Source organism: Aethalodelphis obliquidens, unplaced genomic scaffold, assembly GCF_003676395.1.
Source record: "Aethalodelphis obliquidens isolate GAN/ISIS:26980383/991018 unplaced genomic scaffold, ASM367639v1 scaffold156, whole genome shotgun sequence".
Classification (NCBI taxonomy): domain Eukaryota; kingdom Metazoa; phylum Chordata; class Mammalia; order Artiodactyla; family Delphinidae; genus Aethalodelphis; species Aethalodelphis obliquidens.
In genome coordinates this window covers 73,364-92,949 of record NW_020838100.1, presented here as the reverse complement: position 1 = coordinate 92,949, position 19,586 = coordinate 73,364, and the positions used below count along the sequence as shown (strand labels likewise).

At 34.6% G+C, this 19,586-nt stretch overlaps 1 protein-coding gene across 1 annotated transcript in view; it reads left to right on the top strand.

Annotated features, from left to right (window-relative positions):
- The first annotated feature begins 10,086 nt into the window (after positions 1 to 10,086).
- LOC113616557 (terminal nucleotidyltransferase 5D-like) overlaps positions 10,087 to 19,586 on the top strand; it is a 69,604-nt gene continuing 60,104 nt past the window's right edge. Inside the window, exon 1 of the mRNA XM_027099952.1 lies at positions 10,087 to 11,248. Coding sequence (XP_026955753.1) covers positions 10,087 to 11,248 — 1,162 coding nt within the window. The remainder of the gene's footprint in view (positions 11,249 to 19,586) is intronic.

Sequence of the window (19,586 nt, the reverse complement as noted above, 5' to 3'; positions counted from 1 at the left end):
GGTACATCAGAAGTAAAAGAAGCCTGATTTGGTGGCTGTTGAATTTGCATAGCTATCAACCTCCACCAGCCATGTAAGAAACTAGGAGAATGAGGAAGGAGGCAGTGCTGCTGCAAGCTCTCACACTTCCCATGGTAACGGATTGGTGCTAAAACTAAAAGGAGTTGGGAGACGATTTCCTTAGAACGGTGCACACTTTTAACACTTAAAAGCAACAAACAATATACACAACAACACAAAAAAAATTAAAACAAACACAAGAAAGTGTATGTATGTGGATTGGGGCAGAGGGAAAGAAAGTGATAAGATTTCTCAGGGATTAGGGGCAGAGGTTTAACCGAGGGAAGACAGTTCCTTTTTTTTTTTTTTAACATCTTTATTGGAGTATAATTGCTTTACAATGGTGTGTTAGTTTCTGCTTTTTATTTATTTATTTATTTTTTGCGGTGCACAGGCCTCTCACTGCTGCGGCCTCTCTCGCTGCAGAGCACAGGCTCTGGACGCGCAGGCCCAGTGGCCACGGCTCACAGGCCCAGCCGCTCCGCAGCACGTGGGACCCTCCCGGACCACGGCACGAACCTGCGCCCCCTGCATTGGCAGGCGTACCCCCAACCACTGCGCCACCAGGGAAGCCCCTAGTTTCTGCTTTATAACAAAGTGAATCAGTTATACATATACATATGTTCCCATATCTCTTCCCTCTTGCATCTCCATCCCTCCCACCCTCCCTATACCGCCCCTCTAGGTGGTCACAAACCACCGAGCTGATCTCCCTGTACTAAGAGGCTACTTCCCACTAGCTATCTATTTTACGTTTGGTAGTGTATATATGTCCATGCCACTCTCTCACTTTGTCACAGTTTACCCTTCCCCCTCCCCATATCCTCACGTCCATTCTCTAGTAGATCTGTGTCTTTATTCCTGTCTTGCCCCTAGGTTCTTCATGACCTTTTTTTTTCTTTATTTTCTTAGATTCCATATATATGTGTTAGCATATGGTATTTGTTTTTCTCTTTCTGACTTCACTCTGTATGACAGACTCTAGGTCCATCCACCTCACTACAAATAACTCAGTTTTGTAATATTCCATTGTATATATGTGCCACATCTTCTTTATCCATTCATCCGATGATGGACACTTAGGTTGCTTCCATGTCCTGGCTATTGTAAGTAGAGCTGCATTGAACATTTTGGTACATGACTCTTTTTGAATTATGGTTTTCTCAGGGTATTTGCCCAGTAGTGGGATTGCTGGGTCATATGGTAGTTCTATCTTTAGTTTTTCAAGGAACCTCCATACTGTTCTCCATAGTGGCTGTATCAATGGCCATCATCAAAAAATCTAGAAACAATAAATGCTGGAGAGGGTGTGGAGAAAAGGGAACACTCTTGCACTGTTGGTGGGAAGGCAGTTCGTTTTAAGCTTCTGAGCATCATGCCTTTAAATTCAGAGCTGCTCCTCTTTGGGACCTTTGTGTTCTTTTCTCTAGGTGCCTGGCATGTTTATCTTTATTGTCCCAATGCACTTTTCACCTGAGCTTTTCCACTCAAAAGACATTCTTTTAGCATGGTACTACCCATATATAAGAATTTCACGAACAAGTTATTTCCCTATTCATCAATGGCAGGAAACTGAGAATTCATGTAAATTCTCAGTCAGTAAGAGCACTGACTTTTAGAATGGGAAATGGATCTAAGCATAATATTTGAGAGAAATCGTTCATGAAAGGAAGAATCCATTGATGTGGCAAACTTCACTGTCTCAAGAAATTGCCACAAGCACTCCAACTTTCAGCAGTCACCACACTTTATCAGTCAGCAGCCATCAACACTGAGGCAAATGATTCATTGTAGGCTCAGATGATGGTTAGCATTTTTTATCAATAAAGTATTTTAAATTAATGTATGTACATTGTTTTTTTAGACAATGCTATTGTACACTTTAATAGACTACAGACTAGTGTAAACACAAATTTTACGTGCACTGGGAAACCAAAAAATTATGTTACTCACTTTATTGCAATATTCACTTTATTTATTTATTTATTTATTTATTTATTTATCTATCTATTTTAATAAGACACACCTAGCTTCTCATTTGACTTCAAATCTTTATTTATTTCTCCCTGCATTGTTGTCTCTGTTCTAGCTCTAAGACCTCAGTGTGAAGGAGGAGTGGCTTCTTCATGCCCCCCCCCACCCTTTTTTTTGGCCACACCACTTAGCTTTTGGGATCTTAGTTCCCTGACCAGGGATTTAACCCAGGCCCTTGGCAGTGAGAGCACGGAGTCCTAACCACTGGACCACCAGGGAATTCCCAATATTCACTCTATTTTGGTGGTCTGGAACCAAACCCTCAATGTCTCTGAAGAGTGCCTGTAATCTGAAATATTCTATGGAGTTATCTCTGTCTCTGTGAAGGGATATCTGTTTGGATTTGGTGGCCATTCTAAGCATTGCCTTAAGATTATGTAGGTAGATGTTGTAGGCATTCAGAAAAGGTAATATGCATAATTACTGTGGACTCAAGATAGCTGAGATATATAGATAAATTGTTGGTATGTAGTGATAACTGCAAAATGCTCATCTTTCAAGGAAAAGTGAGATAAAAGTACATTAATTTTAAATCTCAGTCCTATCGATATTATGACTATTAGAAATAGACTTCCACTTTTAATTTGCATTCTCTGTAATCAGGCAACAAAATCACTGGAGCTCTCTATTGTTACAGAGATCACTTTTATCCCATTTGAAGCAACTCACTTTGCCTTTCACTGCTTTTATTATCTCTGGCTGGTATCATGTGCTTTGGGTTAGCACCAGAAACAAGCAAGAAAAAATGTTTTCTGCTGGGAATTCTTTTTTTTTTTTTTAAGTCTTGGGAATTTTTTTAAAAACATCAAACCTGACTTAAGATACTTTGGTTAAAAAGATTTTTTAAAATTTATTTATACATAGCTATTGCAATACTTTATTCCTTCTACAATTACTCCTGTACTCCCCAGCAATTATTAAATCAAAAGAATATGGTTTAGGGGCTTCCCTGGTGGCGCAGTGGTTGAGGGTCCGCCTGCCGATGCAGGGGATGCGGGTTTGTGCCCCGGTCCAGTAAGATCTCACATGCCGCGGAGCGGCTGGGCCCGTGAGCCGTGGCCGCTGGGCCTGCACGTCCGGAGCCTGTGCTCCGCAACGGGAGAGGCTGCAGCAGTGAGAGGCCCTTGTACTGCAAAAAAAAAGAAAAGAAAAGAAAAGAATATGGTTTGAGTAGCCAACAACTCGATTGACGTCACTATATTTGTGAAAGGCAAAAGTACAAAACAGTAGACATCTTACATTTTTTAAATCACAGAGCCAGACACAAAGTATTGACCATGATGGCTTATATGTTCATTGATATCCCAGTTAGTATTTTATTAAATTTTCTCTCAGATTTGAATGAGTCGGATATCAATAAGAGTTTTCTCTTAGGTTAATGTAATACTTCACTCTTTTCTTTTGACAGGGTGAAAATAATGTGAGACATTTCTGTGAGATGATTAATGCTTGTTTCATAGATTTTCTTTTAATTTAGTGCATTATACTATGAATGTTGGCTAGGGTATTCTACCATCTTATTGAAAACCACATGGAAACATCAAAGTAATATCATTTGTAATCATAATGTTTTCTTCTTGATATACAAAAATACTACTTTTTTTCTGAAATAGGTATCTGTATTTTTAAAGGAATAATGGTTGTTTGTGAGTAAACCATTGCTTAATTAAATACTGCATTGTCACTTCTTAGCATTTCTCACAGACATTAACATTCTTTCTTGGAAACAAATGCAGTATACTAGATAAAATATCCAACACCTTTTTCCAGTCTGCAAATAACACTTCTTTGGACTGGTAAAATATATATGATCAAAAACTCTTTGTTGGGCTTCCCTGGTGGCGCAGTTGTTGAGAGTCCACCTGCCGATTCAGGGGACACAGGTTCGTGCCCCAGTCCGGGAAGATCCCACATGCCGCGGAGCAGCTGGGCCTGTGAGCCATGGCCGCTGAGCCTGCACGTCCGGAGCCTGTGCTTTGCAATGGGAGAGGCCACCACAGTGAGAGGCCCACATACGGCAAAAAAGCAAAAAACAAACCAACAAACAAAAAAAACCAACTCTTCGTCTGTTTATCTATATGTAGGCATATGTGTATATGTCTTAAGTGTTCCTAAAGCACAGGAGTCCGTTTCTATATATCATCATTTATGATAGATAGTGGTACAAGTTAGACTTATATTTTAGAATTATAATACAAACTTTTTAAAGATTTTCTATTACCTTTAATGTTTATTTGAAAAAATAATATTGGACTGTTACAAGGTAAAAATAGGAAGTCTAGATGTTTAAAGGAACATTCACTTTGATCAGAATTATCTACATTATTCAATGTAATGCTTTAAATTAAATAGAAATAGCCAAATTCTATGAGGGACTAGTTATTGCTATTGGGACTACTGTTCCTTTACTCTTCTTTCTGAGTTTATTTTAGATTAATGATTATTAAGTGTGGTTCTCTTACCAGCAGCATCAACATTACCTTGGAAGTTGGTAGAAATGCAAATATTCAGGCCCTACCTCCAACCCGAAGAAGAAACACTGGAGTTGGGACCCAGAATTCTATGTTTACAGATCCTCCATGTAATCCTGATGTATCCTAAGTGTGTATGTGCGTGTGATATATGTATGTGTGTGTGTGTGTGTGTGTGTGTGTGTGTGTGTGTATATATATATATATATATATATATAATTTGTAGGACTACTGGCCAGCAGTCATCATATTACTTGTATATAACATTATTAAATGACTATTATTACTTGCTTTTTTCTCCCTGCATTCCTGGTTGATTCATGACTTTATTTAGTGATCAGATGAAAATTCTTATCTTCACTGAAGGATCCACTGAATCATCATATCAATTCAACTATAGTGCATCCTTGAAACTATTCCTTCAAAGTAAATCTTAAGACTTTTTCTCTTTGAAAATAACATTCTAATATTAATACAAATATGAAAACGATGGCTAAGTTCTTCATTTCCCATACAGTAGTGGTAGGGGGAATAATTATATTTTATTATACGAGTATCTATTCACAGTCCTTTGTGAAATCTTGGCAACTCACTCATTTTACCTTGCATTACCAGGTGAATTTAACCCACTGAATAATGGAAGCCACTTTGTTTTGAATTCAGTGTTTACTAAAGTTGGATACACTAATATTAGTTAAGTTAGATGTAAAAAGTGGTAGCTTTAAGGATAAGTAAATTGCAAGAAGGCAGAGAGTCAGAACAAGATTTATATGCTCTGTTAAAATAGTGAACTACTGCTGATCCTCATATTTGGAGAATAATTAGGAATTTCAGATTTTGGGCTTCTGTTTGGGCTTATGTGGCAAATTATTGAAGAATTTCTGCCTTGAATTTGAGTTATTAGTCCATGAAAATATACCTCATGCTCAATAAATACACTTTCAGTAACTAAGAATTGTACTGTGCTCAAGACAGAAACATAAGCAATATTGATGGCTTTGTTGGAGTTTTCAAACTTCTAATATGATAGTCATCCAAAGTCTATATTTAGCCATGCTTTCTGGTTCATCAAATCAAATCAAATTTCCCGACAAGTTTTGTTACTTTTTTGTCTTTGATATAAAGTATTTGATTCTGCTATATGAGGTGTGACAGTTAAATGCTGAACCATAATCTACACATGAAAGATAAATCATTATTTTAATGTTATATTTGAAATTTGTACTTATAGCATTAATTGATATTGTACATTATGTGAAAATTAATAGTAGATGTGCCAAAGAAGCATAACATTACTCTCAAATCTTGATTATCCATGTTAATAGAAGTGAGCATTAGTGGAAGTGTGTATAGATTTCAGATCAATATAAGTGACATATTTATTCCATTCTGACATATATTTCATTATATTTTGTGTGCTCATATATGTGTGTATGTGTGTCTGTATCACAGATTTATTATCATAGATAATAATGTGTGTATCATAGATGTATTTTTATAATTATTTTCCTAAGTCTATTTTTAAAAATTCTAATTTGCATTTCCTGTGCATGAAGCTGTAGAGGTGTTCAGTGAGATGGTGGCTCAGAAATCTTTGGTTGTTAATGAGGTATTAATTCAATAGAAAAATAAGCTTGATTTAAAAAATAATTGTATGTAGTTATAGCTAAAGAAAGGTAAAAATACTAACTGGTTTTTAAAGCCCTGATTTTGAACAATTAAGTAATATATTGCTCAATCTAGGACACAGGTTTCCCACATCCTAGCAAGTTGGCTTCACTGTTACCTTTTTTAACAAGAAATACTAGGCCTGAAATATTCTATATGTGTATTTTTTAAAGCTCTCTAGATAATTCTGAAGACCATAAAGTTTGGGTATCATTAACATAGGTAATTAAGCATCAACTAGATAGTTGCACAATTATGATCAGTTTTCCTGCACCACTTTCCTATTATAAAGTGAAGTTAAACTTTGGACCTCTTTCTTTTTTTATTTTAATTTTACTGGAGTATAGTTGATTTACAATGTTGTATTAGTTTCAGGTGTACAGCAAAGTGATTCAGTTACACATATACATACATTTATTCATTTTCAGATTCTTTTCTCATATAGGTTACCACACAGTATTGAGTAGAGTTCCCTGTGCTATACAGTAGGTCCTTGTTGGTTATCTATCTTATATATAGTAGTATGTCCATGTTCATCCCAAGCTCCTGATTTATCCCTCTCCACCACATTTCCCCTTTAGTAACTATAAGTTTGTTTTCGATATCTGTAAGTCTGTTTCTCTTTTGTAAATAAGTTCATTTGTATCACTTTTTAAATTAGATTCCACATACGAATGATATCATATGATATTTGTCTTTCTCTGACTTACTTCACTTAGTATGATAATCTCTAGGTCCATCCATGTTGCTGCAAATGACATTATTTGATTCTTTTTTATGGCTGAGTAAAAATCCGTTGTATATATGTACAACATCTTTATCCATTCTTATGTTGATGGACGTTTAGGTGGCTTCCATGTCCTTGCTATTGTAAGTAGTGCTGCAGTGGACATTGGGGTGCATGTATCTTTTCAAATTATGGTTTTCTCCAGATATATGCCCAGGAGTGGGATTGCTGAATCGTATGGTAGTTCTATTTTTAGTTTTTTAAGGAACATCCATACTGTTCTTCATAGTGGTTGTACTAGTTTTACATTCCCACCAATGGTGTAGGATGGTTCCCTTTTCTCCACACCTTCTCCAGCACTTATTGTTTGTAGACTTTTTGATCATGGCTGTTTTGACCAGTATGAGGTGATACCTTGTAGTTTTGTTTTGTATTTCTCTAATAATTAGTGATGCTGAGCATCTTTTCATGTGCCTTTTGGCCATTTGTATGTCTTCTTTGGAGAAACTGGACCTCTTTCTCATCTTTGCAAGATCTTACTGTGATTCTATCCAGGAAACAAAATTATGTCCCTTCCTTTCCTCTAATATCTATGAGAAGATTCAACATATAAAGCAAGGCTTATGATTTCTTGATCTGAAAGGTACCTTTTTTTTTTTTTTTTTTTTGCGTTACGCGGGCCTCTCACTGTGTGGCCTCTCCCGCTGCGGAGCACAGGCTCCGGACGCGCAGGCTCAGCGGCCATGGCTCACGGGCCCAGCCGCTCCGCGGCATGTGGGATCTTCCCAGACCGGGGCACGAACCCGTGTCCCCTGCATTGGCAGGCGGACTCCCAACCACTGCGCCACCAGGAAAGCCCCTGAAAGGTACCTTTTTGATAAAGGACTCCTGCTTTCTGGCAATTAGAAAGTTAAATTATTCATATTTTAGATGGTTTTATTTGCACATAAAGGTCCTGGAAACTTCTGTATGGAAAAGAATTTGGTAACTTCAGTAATGTCAGTATGACAATGTAAATGATCTCCTTTATTTTCAGATCATTGGTGATTAGAAGTATAGATTAAATGGGGATTGTAGGCCTGGGATTAGGCCATTGAATGTTTTTGTTTTTTTGGCCACACCACGTGGCTTGTGGGATCTTAGTTCCACGACCAGGGGTTGAACCCGTGCCCTTGGCAGTGAGAGCATAGAGTCCTAACCACTGGACCACCAGGGAATTCCCTAGGTCATTGAATTTTTAACTTTTAGCTAATATTGACACAGGAAATTTGCCATTAAGGAAAATAAAATTTCCATTTGCAAAAGAAATTTGCATATTAAAAAGGAATTTGGGAACTTTTTTCTATAACAATTAAAATTACATAGTTTATATGTGATATTTCTAAAATATTTATTAGGTAAATGATTGAACTCCATAAAGTCTTACATGAAGCCAGCCAATGTTATTAACTATTACTTTTCCAGATGGAGAATTTGAGGATAACAAACTTTATTAGCTTCAAATAATTCAGTGATAATTCCAGGAAATTAATTAGAAAATAAGCATGCCAGTTCTTATTGCATATTCTATCCTTCATGTAGCATTTTGTTCTTTCCATTGTCCTAAAGACACTATAAAGATCATTTCACTTGACGGATGAATGACCAAAATCCAACAACCTGATGTGTAGTCAGTTCAGTTCATTCATCTTTAAGGATTGATTTGGATATTGACATAGCTGATAAAACTGTATGAACTTTGGCAATTAATGTGGCTTAAAATGAAACACACAGCACATTATATGGGCCATTTCATCACATAATAAAAATAAATACTCTAATTCATATACATGGGGATTTCATATAGAGAAACAAAACAGGTTTAGCCTTCTCACTGACAGATCTGCCATTGCTTAATTGGCCTTTTGCAAAATTCTTGGGCTGTCAAAGTTGGTTTTACAGATGTGAAATAAGATGATTCTCTTTGCTCTAGTTCTACTGGGGAAATGTAGAAATATACAACACCAAATTCTAAATATTTATATTCTGTTCTAATGGCTCTCTAGATAAGCAAAATATGAATACTATCTATACAAATCTGTCATAAGCTTTGTATAATTTTTATTTCTGGAATTCAGGAAAGAGTGCCTAAACCCAGAGCTACAACCATAATGAACTTTACTTACTAGATTTATTGCTTAAATAGCTTAAGAGTATTTGAAGGTCCATGTAATAACTGTAATTGTACCTAATTATATAATAGTATAATTATATTTAATTATATTTATAGTGTCTATAATTTTAGCTTCCTAATATTCCCCCAACTGTAAAATTTTCTGAGCATGTCATATTACACATCAGCAGAAAACATTTTTTTAAATTAGGAATCTTATGCTTTTGTATATTCTTGCTCATTTTGGAGACAAATTTAGTAACACTATTTGTTTTCTATTTTAAAATGACATTCATTATTTCCTTTAACCAACAATTCTTTAAGGGCTACCAGGAACATAGAGGAGGTGTTGCATTAGGTACTCTCCTTATCCTCAAGCAATTCAAGGAATTAATAATCTAATAATGGACTTCAGTAGCATTCTTTAAAACAAGAGCAGTAATATATATAAAATTTAATAATAGAATGCTCTGATGCTTTTGGATTAAAGATGCTATATATTGCTTTTAAACATTATGCTGTTCAGTCAATTGGGTCTACCACACACAGACATGCTATCTGATCTCACTTTAAATTCATGACAGTTAACCTCAATTATGTGCTCTGATTATCTCATGAACAAAATTTATACCACCAAACAAATATACTTGTTATAGTACTTACATGAGGAAAGATTGAGAAAGGCCACCGTTTCACATCAAAAATAATTCCAACTCTAACAAATCCCTGAGAATGTCTGTTTACATGCACCAATCAATCTAACAAATTTGATATAATCATAGTGCTTTTATTTCACTTATAGATTTGAACACAATTAGATACATTGATAATTTACTGCCTAATATTAGTTTGATTTATGTTGAAGGTAAGTCTATTTTTTACTTTTCATATGCTTTAGCTGTAACACTGATATCAAGATGCTAAATTTCTTCTCAATATTTTGCTTACTTTCTAGTTGACCTACTGACTTCATAATGTCTGAAATCAGATTCAGCAATCTCACTTGGGATCAAGTTATAACACTGCATCAAGTGTTAGATGAAGTAATTCCAATTCATGGAAGGGGGAATTTCCCCACATTGGAGGTGAAACCGAAAGATATCATTCATGTTGTGAAAGATCAACTGATAGAGCAAGGAATTATTGTTAAAGATACCCGATTGAATGGTTCCACAGCAAGTTACATACTTGCAAGCTACAATGGCATGAGCTATAAGGATCTGGATGTTATTTTAGGTATTGAACTACCAAGCGATCAGGAATTTCAGCTTGTTAAGGATGTAGTTCTAGGTTGCCTACTCGACTTTTTACCAAAAGGTGTTAAAAAGGAAAAGATCACCCTAAAGACTATGAAAGAGGCTTACGTGCAGAAAATGGTCAAAGTTTGCAATAAGCATGATCGTTGGAGTCTTATCTCTCTTTCTAATAACACTGGGAAGAATGTAGAGCTAAAATTTGTGAATTCACTCAGACGACAATTTGAATTTAGTGTAGATTCCTTTCAAATTATCTTGGATCCCATGTTAGATTTCTACAGTGACAAAAGTGGTACGCTAACCAAAGAATTATATCCTGTTGTGGTAGCTGAAAGCATGTATGGAAACTTCCAAGAAGCAATGACACACTTGCAGCACAAGCTTATATCTACCAGAAAACCTGAAGAAATTAGAGGTGGTGGCCTTCTGAAATACAGTAACTTGCTGGTTCATAACTTTAAGCCAGTTTGTGAAGCAGAAATCAAGACCCTAGAACGTTATATGTGTTCTAGATTCTTCATTGATTTTCCTGATATAGAAGAACAGCGAAAGAAGATTGAATCATACCTCTACAACCATTTCATAGGTGAAGAAAAGAGAAAGTATGACTACCTCATGACCTTGCATGGAGTTGTGAATGAAAGCACTGTTCTCCCCATGGGTCCTAAAAGAAGACAGACCCTCAATATGATCACCCTTATGGCTTTAAAAGTACTTGGAGAACAGAATGTCCTACCTAATACAGGCAAGGTAACTTGCTTTTATCTGCCTGCTCCATACCTTGCTGCTTGGGGAGGGTCCCCTACGTATTATGTAACATCTGTACTACCACCTACATTGTTTCAGCCATACCACCCACTACACTTTCATGTGCCAAATGGTATGGCTTTTAAAAAAACACAGTAGAAACTTTGCTTTAATTAAACACCTCTTAAAAGCAATTTTCCAATTTCCATAAAATTTAAGCTCTATTTTTATTTTTATGCAGTTACCAACAATTTTTCATCAATTATAGCTTAAACCATCACAGTAAATACAATATCATCTGTGAAATGACCTCTTTAAATGATTTTCAAATGTTATCAATTATCTATAACAACTTTCAAATGTTGTGGACCACTTAAAATGATTTTTAAGTCTGACTGACTACTTATGACTTTCAAATTTTCTATGACAAATACATTAGAGATGCCTGCAACTTTGATTAAATTACAAAAGAACAGACTCATATTTTAAAATCCAGATGTACAGTAAAGACCAGTGCAAACTTTTTTGTATTCAGTCAATTCCTTTGTTACCTTTACTTAATTTTTTGCTAGTGAATATTACCATCAATGAATTTTCAGTGCCTAACAAAAATGCCTAATTTCAAAGACAACAGATTCAGAAGATATTAAAACCCTGGACTTTGTAAGCATATATTTCGTTTCTCAATTGAATTGGGTTAGATACAATATCCTACTATAGTTTGAAGGAACACTGAAAAAATGATTCTGGAAAACATTGGCCATTAGTAATTTATCAACTATCAAATAAGTTGACTTGTGGATCTGAAGAATAGTACCGTCCAGCTGGACAACCAATACTGTGATCACTTATACAGATTTCTTCATTTTCCCCCAAACAAGTGGAAAAGAATGAAAATGACCAACTCTGAATGTGAAAGTTTTCTATCATCATCTGTTAAAAAGAGACTCTACATGTCAAACAGCAAAAAGCAGGCAGAGGTTTTTAGCTATTGCATTTACCATTTTTATGACCGACTTGACCAACATCTTAATATGTGGAGACGTTCAATGTTAGTAAGTGAGAATATTTTCATTACTAAATGAGGCTTTTTTCCATCTTGCCTTTCCAAAGATCAGTTTCTAACACGACACTCAAGTGCCTCATCATATGAGATTTTGCATAATGCTGTAATTTATTCAACAATTGTATATGTTCATCATGTATCTGAATATCTACTCACAACATCAGATACGCAGCTAGCAAATCTTCCAGTGGGATTAAAACTGTATTTTCTTCCTGTAATGAAGAAAATAATCCATGACCAAGATTACCTGGGATGACAGAAGGGGAGGAGCTGTCCTGAATGAATATAGATAAGACCATCAGATAACTTCACTATTTTTGCTTGCTTCTAATTTTTTATGAGTTTCCATCTCAGTTTTCATTGACCGTCACAAGGTTTTCCATCACAACATGATCCAACAGGCATATTCTGAGAATTTGTCACTTATAGACTGTGCTTAATCTGTCCTCTCTATATTACAGTATTGGACAAAAGAAGTACACCAAAGATGGCATTTTCAAATAACAAATATTTATGAAATGTTTTATACCACAGTACCACTGGCCATCAGTATATGAATATATATATATATATATATATATATATATATATATATATATATATCTCATAACCGTGAAGCTTTAAAACATTGTATGGATTCACTTCCTTGCTTGGGACAAATAAAGAATTTTAAAATGCTATATTAAAGAGAAAATTCAGTCATCTATCAGTATAATGTATGGGCTAAAAATGATTGATCTTTCTGCCCTAAGTATACTGTTTAGTTTTCAGTTAATGAGAGTGTGTCTTTTTTTTTTAACATCTTTATTGGAGTATAATTGCTTTACAATGGTGTGTTAGTTTCTGCTTTATAACAAAGTGAATCAGTTATACATATACATATATCCCCATATCAATGAGAGTGCTTCTACATAAAACTGAAGGATTTTATGCTATATTAACAGTACCAACAAATTTACAAAAGATATAGGAAAAGTATTTAAGAATAAAAGAACTATGATAGTGATGAGTCAGGGGTAAAGGTTCAGTATTTTCCAGAGTAGCATTTTATGCTGAACAGCAGAATTTTGAAGCTATTTGGAAACATCTTACCATCCATGTGCTCCCTTAGTTTCCTTTGGTCCTTTTGAGAATTTGAACTCCTTCCCTAAAAAGCAAATCCCCTATGGTATTCTCCTGATGGGAAAATGGCCTGAAAGCTATATGCTTCCTCCTACCATGTCAATCATGTGTTTCCATTATAGCAAAGAAGCTCAGAATTGGCATTTTAAAAGTTCAGATTTTTCTCAAGAGAGAGAATCCAAACTTGTTGAAGGGAATGGTATCACTAAAGAGAAAGCTATAGCTTTATCTATCATGGCTTTCTTTCTGTTGATACCATCATCAAGCTAGGCTGTCCTCTTTGCTCCCAACTCAAGCAGAAAAATATTTATCTTCTATAGTGTATGAATATATCTCCAAGATTAGGCTAGTTGGGTTGAGAAGCACTACTATCTCATTCTGTTCATTAGGATAATAAATGGAATTTTTTAAATGAGTGCTAGCCTCTTGTCCTAAAGGAGCTAATAGAAGTTAGTTAAAAATATAACTCTATAGCATGTCATCCCATTACAAGAGAGAAATGATGCTGTCTTTTCTTATTTTATTTTATACAATTCAAGACTGAGTCTTGGCTCAGGAGTTTTGTTTTGTTGTTGTTGTTTTCCCTCCAGAAACCTAACCAAAACCAAAAAAAGAAAAACCTTTTGATATACTTCTAGCATTCATATCAGTGGGACATATTTGGTGTCAGTTATTGGTACATATTTTTAAAAACTAAAATATTCTTGCATTTCACAAATATTCACGTTATTATCAAAGTTTCACTACTAGAGTATTTGTAACTTTTATTTTTTTTTTATTTTCTTATTTTTTATTTTATTTTTTTTAGGTTATAAAATTATTTTCTCTGGCATCTTTTTTTTTTTTTAACATCTTTATTGGAGTATAATTGCTTTACAATGGTATGTTAGTTTCAGCTTCACAACAAAATGAATCAGTTATATATATACATATATTCCCATATCTCTTCCCGCTTGTGTCTCCCTCCCTCCCACCCTCCCTATCCCACCTCTCCAGGTGGTCACAAAGCACCGAGCTGATCTCCCTGTGCTATGCGGCCGCTTCCCACTAGCTATCTACCTTACGTTTGGTAGTGTATATATGTCCATGCCTCTTTATCGCTTTGTCACCGTTTACACTTCCCCCTCCCCATAGCCTCAAGTCCATTCTCTAGTAAGTCTGTGTCTTTATTCCTGTTTCACCCCTAGGTTTTTCATGACATTTTTTTTTTAATTCCATATATATGTGTTAGCATACGGTATTTGTCTCTCTCTTTCTGACTTACTTCACTCTGTATGACAGACTCTAGGTCTATCCACCTCATTACAAATAGCTCAATTTCGTCTCTTTTTATGGCTGAGTAATATTCCATTGTATATATGTGCCACATCTTCTTTATCCATTCATCCGATGATGGACGCTTAGGTTGTTTCCATCTCTGGGCTATTGTAAATAGAGCTGCAATGAACATTTTGGTACATGACTCTTTTTGAATTATGGTTTTCTCAGGGTATATGCCCAGTAGTGGGATTGCTGGGTCATATGGTAGTTCTATTTGTAGCTTTTTAAGGAACCTCCATACTGTTCTCCACAGTGGCTGTATCAATTTACATTCCCACCAACAGTGTAAGAGGGTTCCCTTTTCTCCACACCCTCTCCAGCATTTATTGTTTCTAGATTTTTTGATGATAGCCATTCTGACTGGTGTGAGATGATATCTCATTGTAGTTTTGATTTGCATTTCTCTCATGATTAGTGATGTTGAGCATTCTCTCATGTGTTTGTTGGCACTCTGTATATCTTCTTTGGAGAAATGTCTATTTAGGTCTTCTAATAGAGACTGATGTCCAGTTTAGTCAAAGAAAACTGAAGAGAAGGATTAAGTATTGTTTTAAATGAGAGCCCAGCTAAATTAAAGACAAAATATCAGAGCTAGAAAAGTTGTGAATATCTTTTTAAAAAGTGGGAAAGCTCCTGGACCCAAATTCCTTTTTTTGTATTATCTCAGAAAGGCTCTATTAAAATACCTCCAAATTGAAGTGATTTTAAAATTTGCCTTTAGCCACCTTTTTGTTTTAGACATTGATAAAGATATCAATATGCAAAACTCCTGAGATCTGATTAAAACTCCTTTCATTCGATGGATCTATTATCTGAAAATATTCACCCAATTTTAAAAATATAAATTAAAGTGTATAATTGAGAAAATTTTTGAAGTTTAAACATTGTAATGCTTTTCAAAATTATATCAATATATGAATACAGCAGTTCCATTTATAGAAGATTTTTTTAAAATAAGTAACTCTGTAAATTAACATTGCAACAGGATTGGGAGATATGTGGGACTACAGTTTGGTAAACTTTTTTTTTTTTTTTTGGTGGTACGCGACCCTCTCACTGTTGTGACCTCTCCCGTTGTGGAGCACAGGCTCCGGACGCGCAGGCTCAGTGGCCATGGCTCACGGGCCCAGCCGCTCCACGGCATGTGGGATCTTCCTGCACCGGGTCACGAACCCGTGTCCCCTGCATCGGCAGGCGGACTCTCAACCACTGCACCACCAGGGAAGCCCTGGTAAACATCCTTATGAAGTCCATTTCAGCAAGGCATAAAACCCGACATTTTAACCTGCTTTGGGATTAATTTGCTTTACCATTATAAAAGAAATACATTAATGTTTTGTTTTCAGTTCTGCTATTATTTTAGTGGTTCTATTTTATATATTATAATGATAAAATTTATGTAATAAGTATAGGAAATTGTATTGCTAATCCACTGCTTCATTTATGAACATATTTTCAGCATGTGTAATTGGAGGCAGCTAATTTGTTGGAACATCAGCTCTTAAGTTTTCCTTGAATTTTTTGAGTTTGAGCAAAATATACTATTTTGAATATATGCTGTCTGGAAACCAATTTAACATGTAACAGGTGATCTTTAAGCTCAACTCATTGTACTTTTTGTTTTGCTTTGCTTTAATATGGGGAACTGTAAGGTTATTTTTCACACAGTTGTTGTGTCTACATGGATTGTATTAGTGTTTGAAACAGCAACAGAAACGCTTTTTGTTTAGATTTAGCCCTTGAAAGAGCAACAGAAAATTTATAAATGACTTTGTGGTATTGGGTTGGCCAAAAAGTTCGTTCGAGTTTTTGGTACCATCTTATGGAATGACCCGAACATACTTTTTGGCCAACCCAATACATGTGCTTTTTATGACCCTTCAAAATAAAAAGAAATCAAACTCCCTATTCTAGAAAAATAATACTATATTGATATACCTCTCAGTACTTTATGGCCAAGATGTTAACCCCTATAAATGCATAAGCGGCTTTCCCAAGAGAGAAATATCTTGAGAGGGCCCTCTTGGAAAATTCTCTCTCATGACTCCTAGTTAAAAGTGATGGATTGACTAACCCTGTTAAATCCAACTCAAGTAGTTTCATGATGATTTATGAAAATTTACATTTTATACATTCTAGACTGGTGATAGTATTTGAACCATTCTTTAAAATTCTAATAAGTAGTCCATTTCCCTTATAAATAAAGTATGACCAAGTCACACTTGGTCCTTTGGCTCAACTAGAGAACCCAGAAGCCTAAGATTGAATCCTGTTTCAGCACTGATGCAGCCCTGGAGAATCAGTAGGGGAGATTTGGTCACCATGAAAATGACAGTAGAGCATGGTATGAGGTTCAGACTACTATATGATTCAGCAATTTTACTTTTATCATAGGACAACATTTAAAACAAATGCTTTTCTATATAGAATGTGGCTTCAATCCCAAATGAAAAAATGATATTGTAATATCTTCAGCTTGTAAAACTAGAGTTAAAAAGGGAATTCCATGTATTTGTAGTAGTGACTTCTAAAATGTTTCTTTAAAATAAAAGCCGGTATTAGCCATTGAGGTTTAAAATTTCTGCTTAAATTTTTTTTACAAATGTTCACCTTTCCCCAATAAAATTGAATAGTCAACCCAAACATATATTAGTGGATATTTGAATAAAGAGGATTGAAAATAATGTTCTTTAAGCCTTACAAGTGACCTCCTTGAACAAAATGATTTTTACAAAAATGATTTTCTTTACTGTTTTGTAAGTTTTCTAGGGTAGCTTTGGGACACTTAAGATTAAATGCCTCCAAAAAGCAATGGTTGCTCAGACAGTGAACGCCAAATAACTATTGTCTCATTGCAATTCCTCCAGATTTATTATCAGGTAAAATTCTTTCAGATAGTGTCAGCAGGTAAAAAATGTAAATTAACAGTTTGTAAGGTGAAAAATCTTCTTTTAAAAGCACCTAAATACATTTTTAAAATAAAAGGCATCATCTTCTAGGTAAATAATATATATACTGAAATAGAAACCATGGCAGGGAGGTTATGTGCTTTAGAAATGCAGAGAACTATATTTAATATGCTGCAATAGACTCATATGAAATTCAGTAACCGTTTATTTAGTCAAGGAGTGTACCTCTGAATAAGAGATGTACAAATTGTATTCCTGACAGTTTACAAAAGGGGGCACATTTCCTGACAAGTTTTTAATTCCTGAAGTTTTTCTTCTACCTTCTCCTCGTTTACAAAAATGACATCTTTCTGTGCTCACAGTGATAAGATGCAAAAAAATGAAGTCTAGGGGCAATTTATTACTGTTTATATTACCAAAAGATAAAATGACACTGTTCCAAGTTTAGTTCTTAGTGAGAGGAGAGCCTGGAAATATCAGAATTATTGACTCAGGTAGGATTGTGATGGTAGATGTTCCCATTTTAGAGAATAAAGTTTTCATATGTGCTTTGTGGAGAATCCAATTTTAGGATCTCTGATTTTTCAAGATGTCTCTTAACTAGGATGTACTAACAACACTTTGATTCAAAGGCCATGATTCTAGAGATAAACACACACTTTTCCGTTGTTTAAGAACCCTGAAATTCTAAGCAACTAAATGTGAAGAAATCACTTACATGGCTTACTGTATCATTCAGAGTTCAGACTGGAATAAATTATAAATTAACTTTTTTAGTAAGAAATAGTCAACATTATTTTAAACATTGTTATGTGCTCTTGTATAATTCTTGGGAATTTTTTAAAGTTAGATGAGAAGTTGCATTTTAATTAGTACATGTAAAAATTTTAAGTCAAACCAATTAAACTGTTTTAAAATCAAAACCCCGTATCAATTTAGATTTCATGCATAAAATTATATTTAAAAGTATACAAACTTACAAAATTTTTAAATTCCTACAGAATTAATGCCATGTTAAAATATAAAACTATTAAGATTCACCTTCATTAATTACAATGCAGTATCACATTTATTGAAAAATTTTAGTATATTTTATGTATTTCACTCAAAAATCTTAAGCATTTTCCAATAAATATTGGAAATAACCTGTTGGATTATCTTCATTTCCCAGGTTTCAATCCATTATGATTTGATAGTATTGTCCTATGACTATCTTTTCCAATTTGTCTTTAAGTTCCCAGTTTACAAATGACATGTTAAAATATAGCAAACTCTTACTTGCTCTTTAAATAAATATATTCTTCCATTTTAAAACAAATCCCATATATGTACTTTAATACATAAATCTACATTAACCCACACACTGCTACTAGATTTAATTGAAAAATAAAGTTCCCTTTGAACAGTTGTGACTAATTGTTTCATCTCACGTAGTCCCTGTTTAGATTGAGTGAAATCGGTATTAGTAACTTTCTTCTAGTTGGAAAAGCATGAGCAAGAAGAAAGCTTTAACATTCTTCTGGATGTTTAATGAGTGTCTCAACCTACAAAACAAAAAATTTAGGTAATTACCAAGATAATTCAGACCAGAAACATATCATTAAGTAATGAACAAGGAAAAGTGAACCTAAATTTTTATGATCCAAGTCATTCAATAACTGCAATTATCCCATAGAGATCAGACCAAAAATAACTATTAGATATGAAAAAATCCTACAATATCATTTCACTAGATGTAAAACAATTAATCCAATAAAGAATAAATTTAAAATTAAAATAAAGCTTTGAAAGCTTAGCAAACAAATTGAATCTATAAGCATTTATCTTAAAGATGTGTTTCAGGTTTCAGCTAATTCAAATCCAATTGTTTAGCATTACAGAAAATATCAGTGAAAGGACTTGCAATCACTGAGTGGGAAATGAAATAGAAACATCAAAATGTAATTACCCAGCAACCAGGAAAATTACTGATATGATTTCCTACACTACTTCAAGACAGACCTACATTTTAACATTAAATATTTCAGCATTTTAGGAAAGCAGTGAATATAATT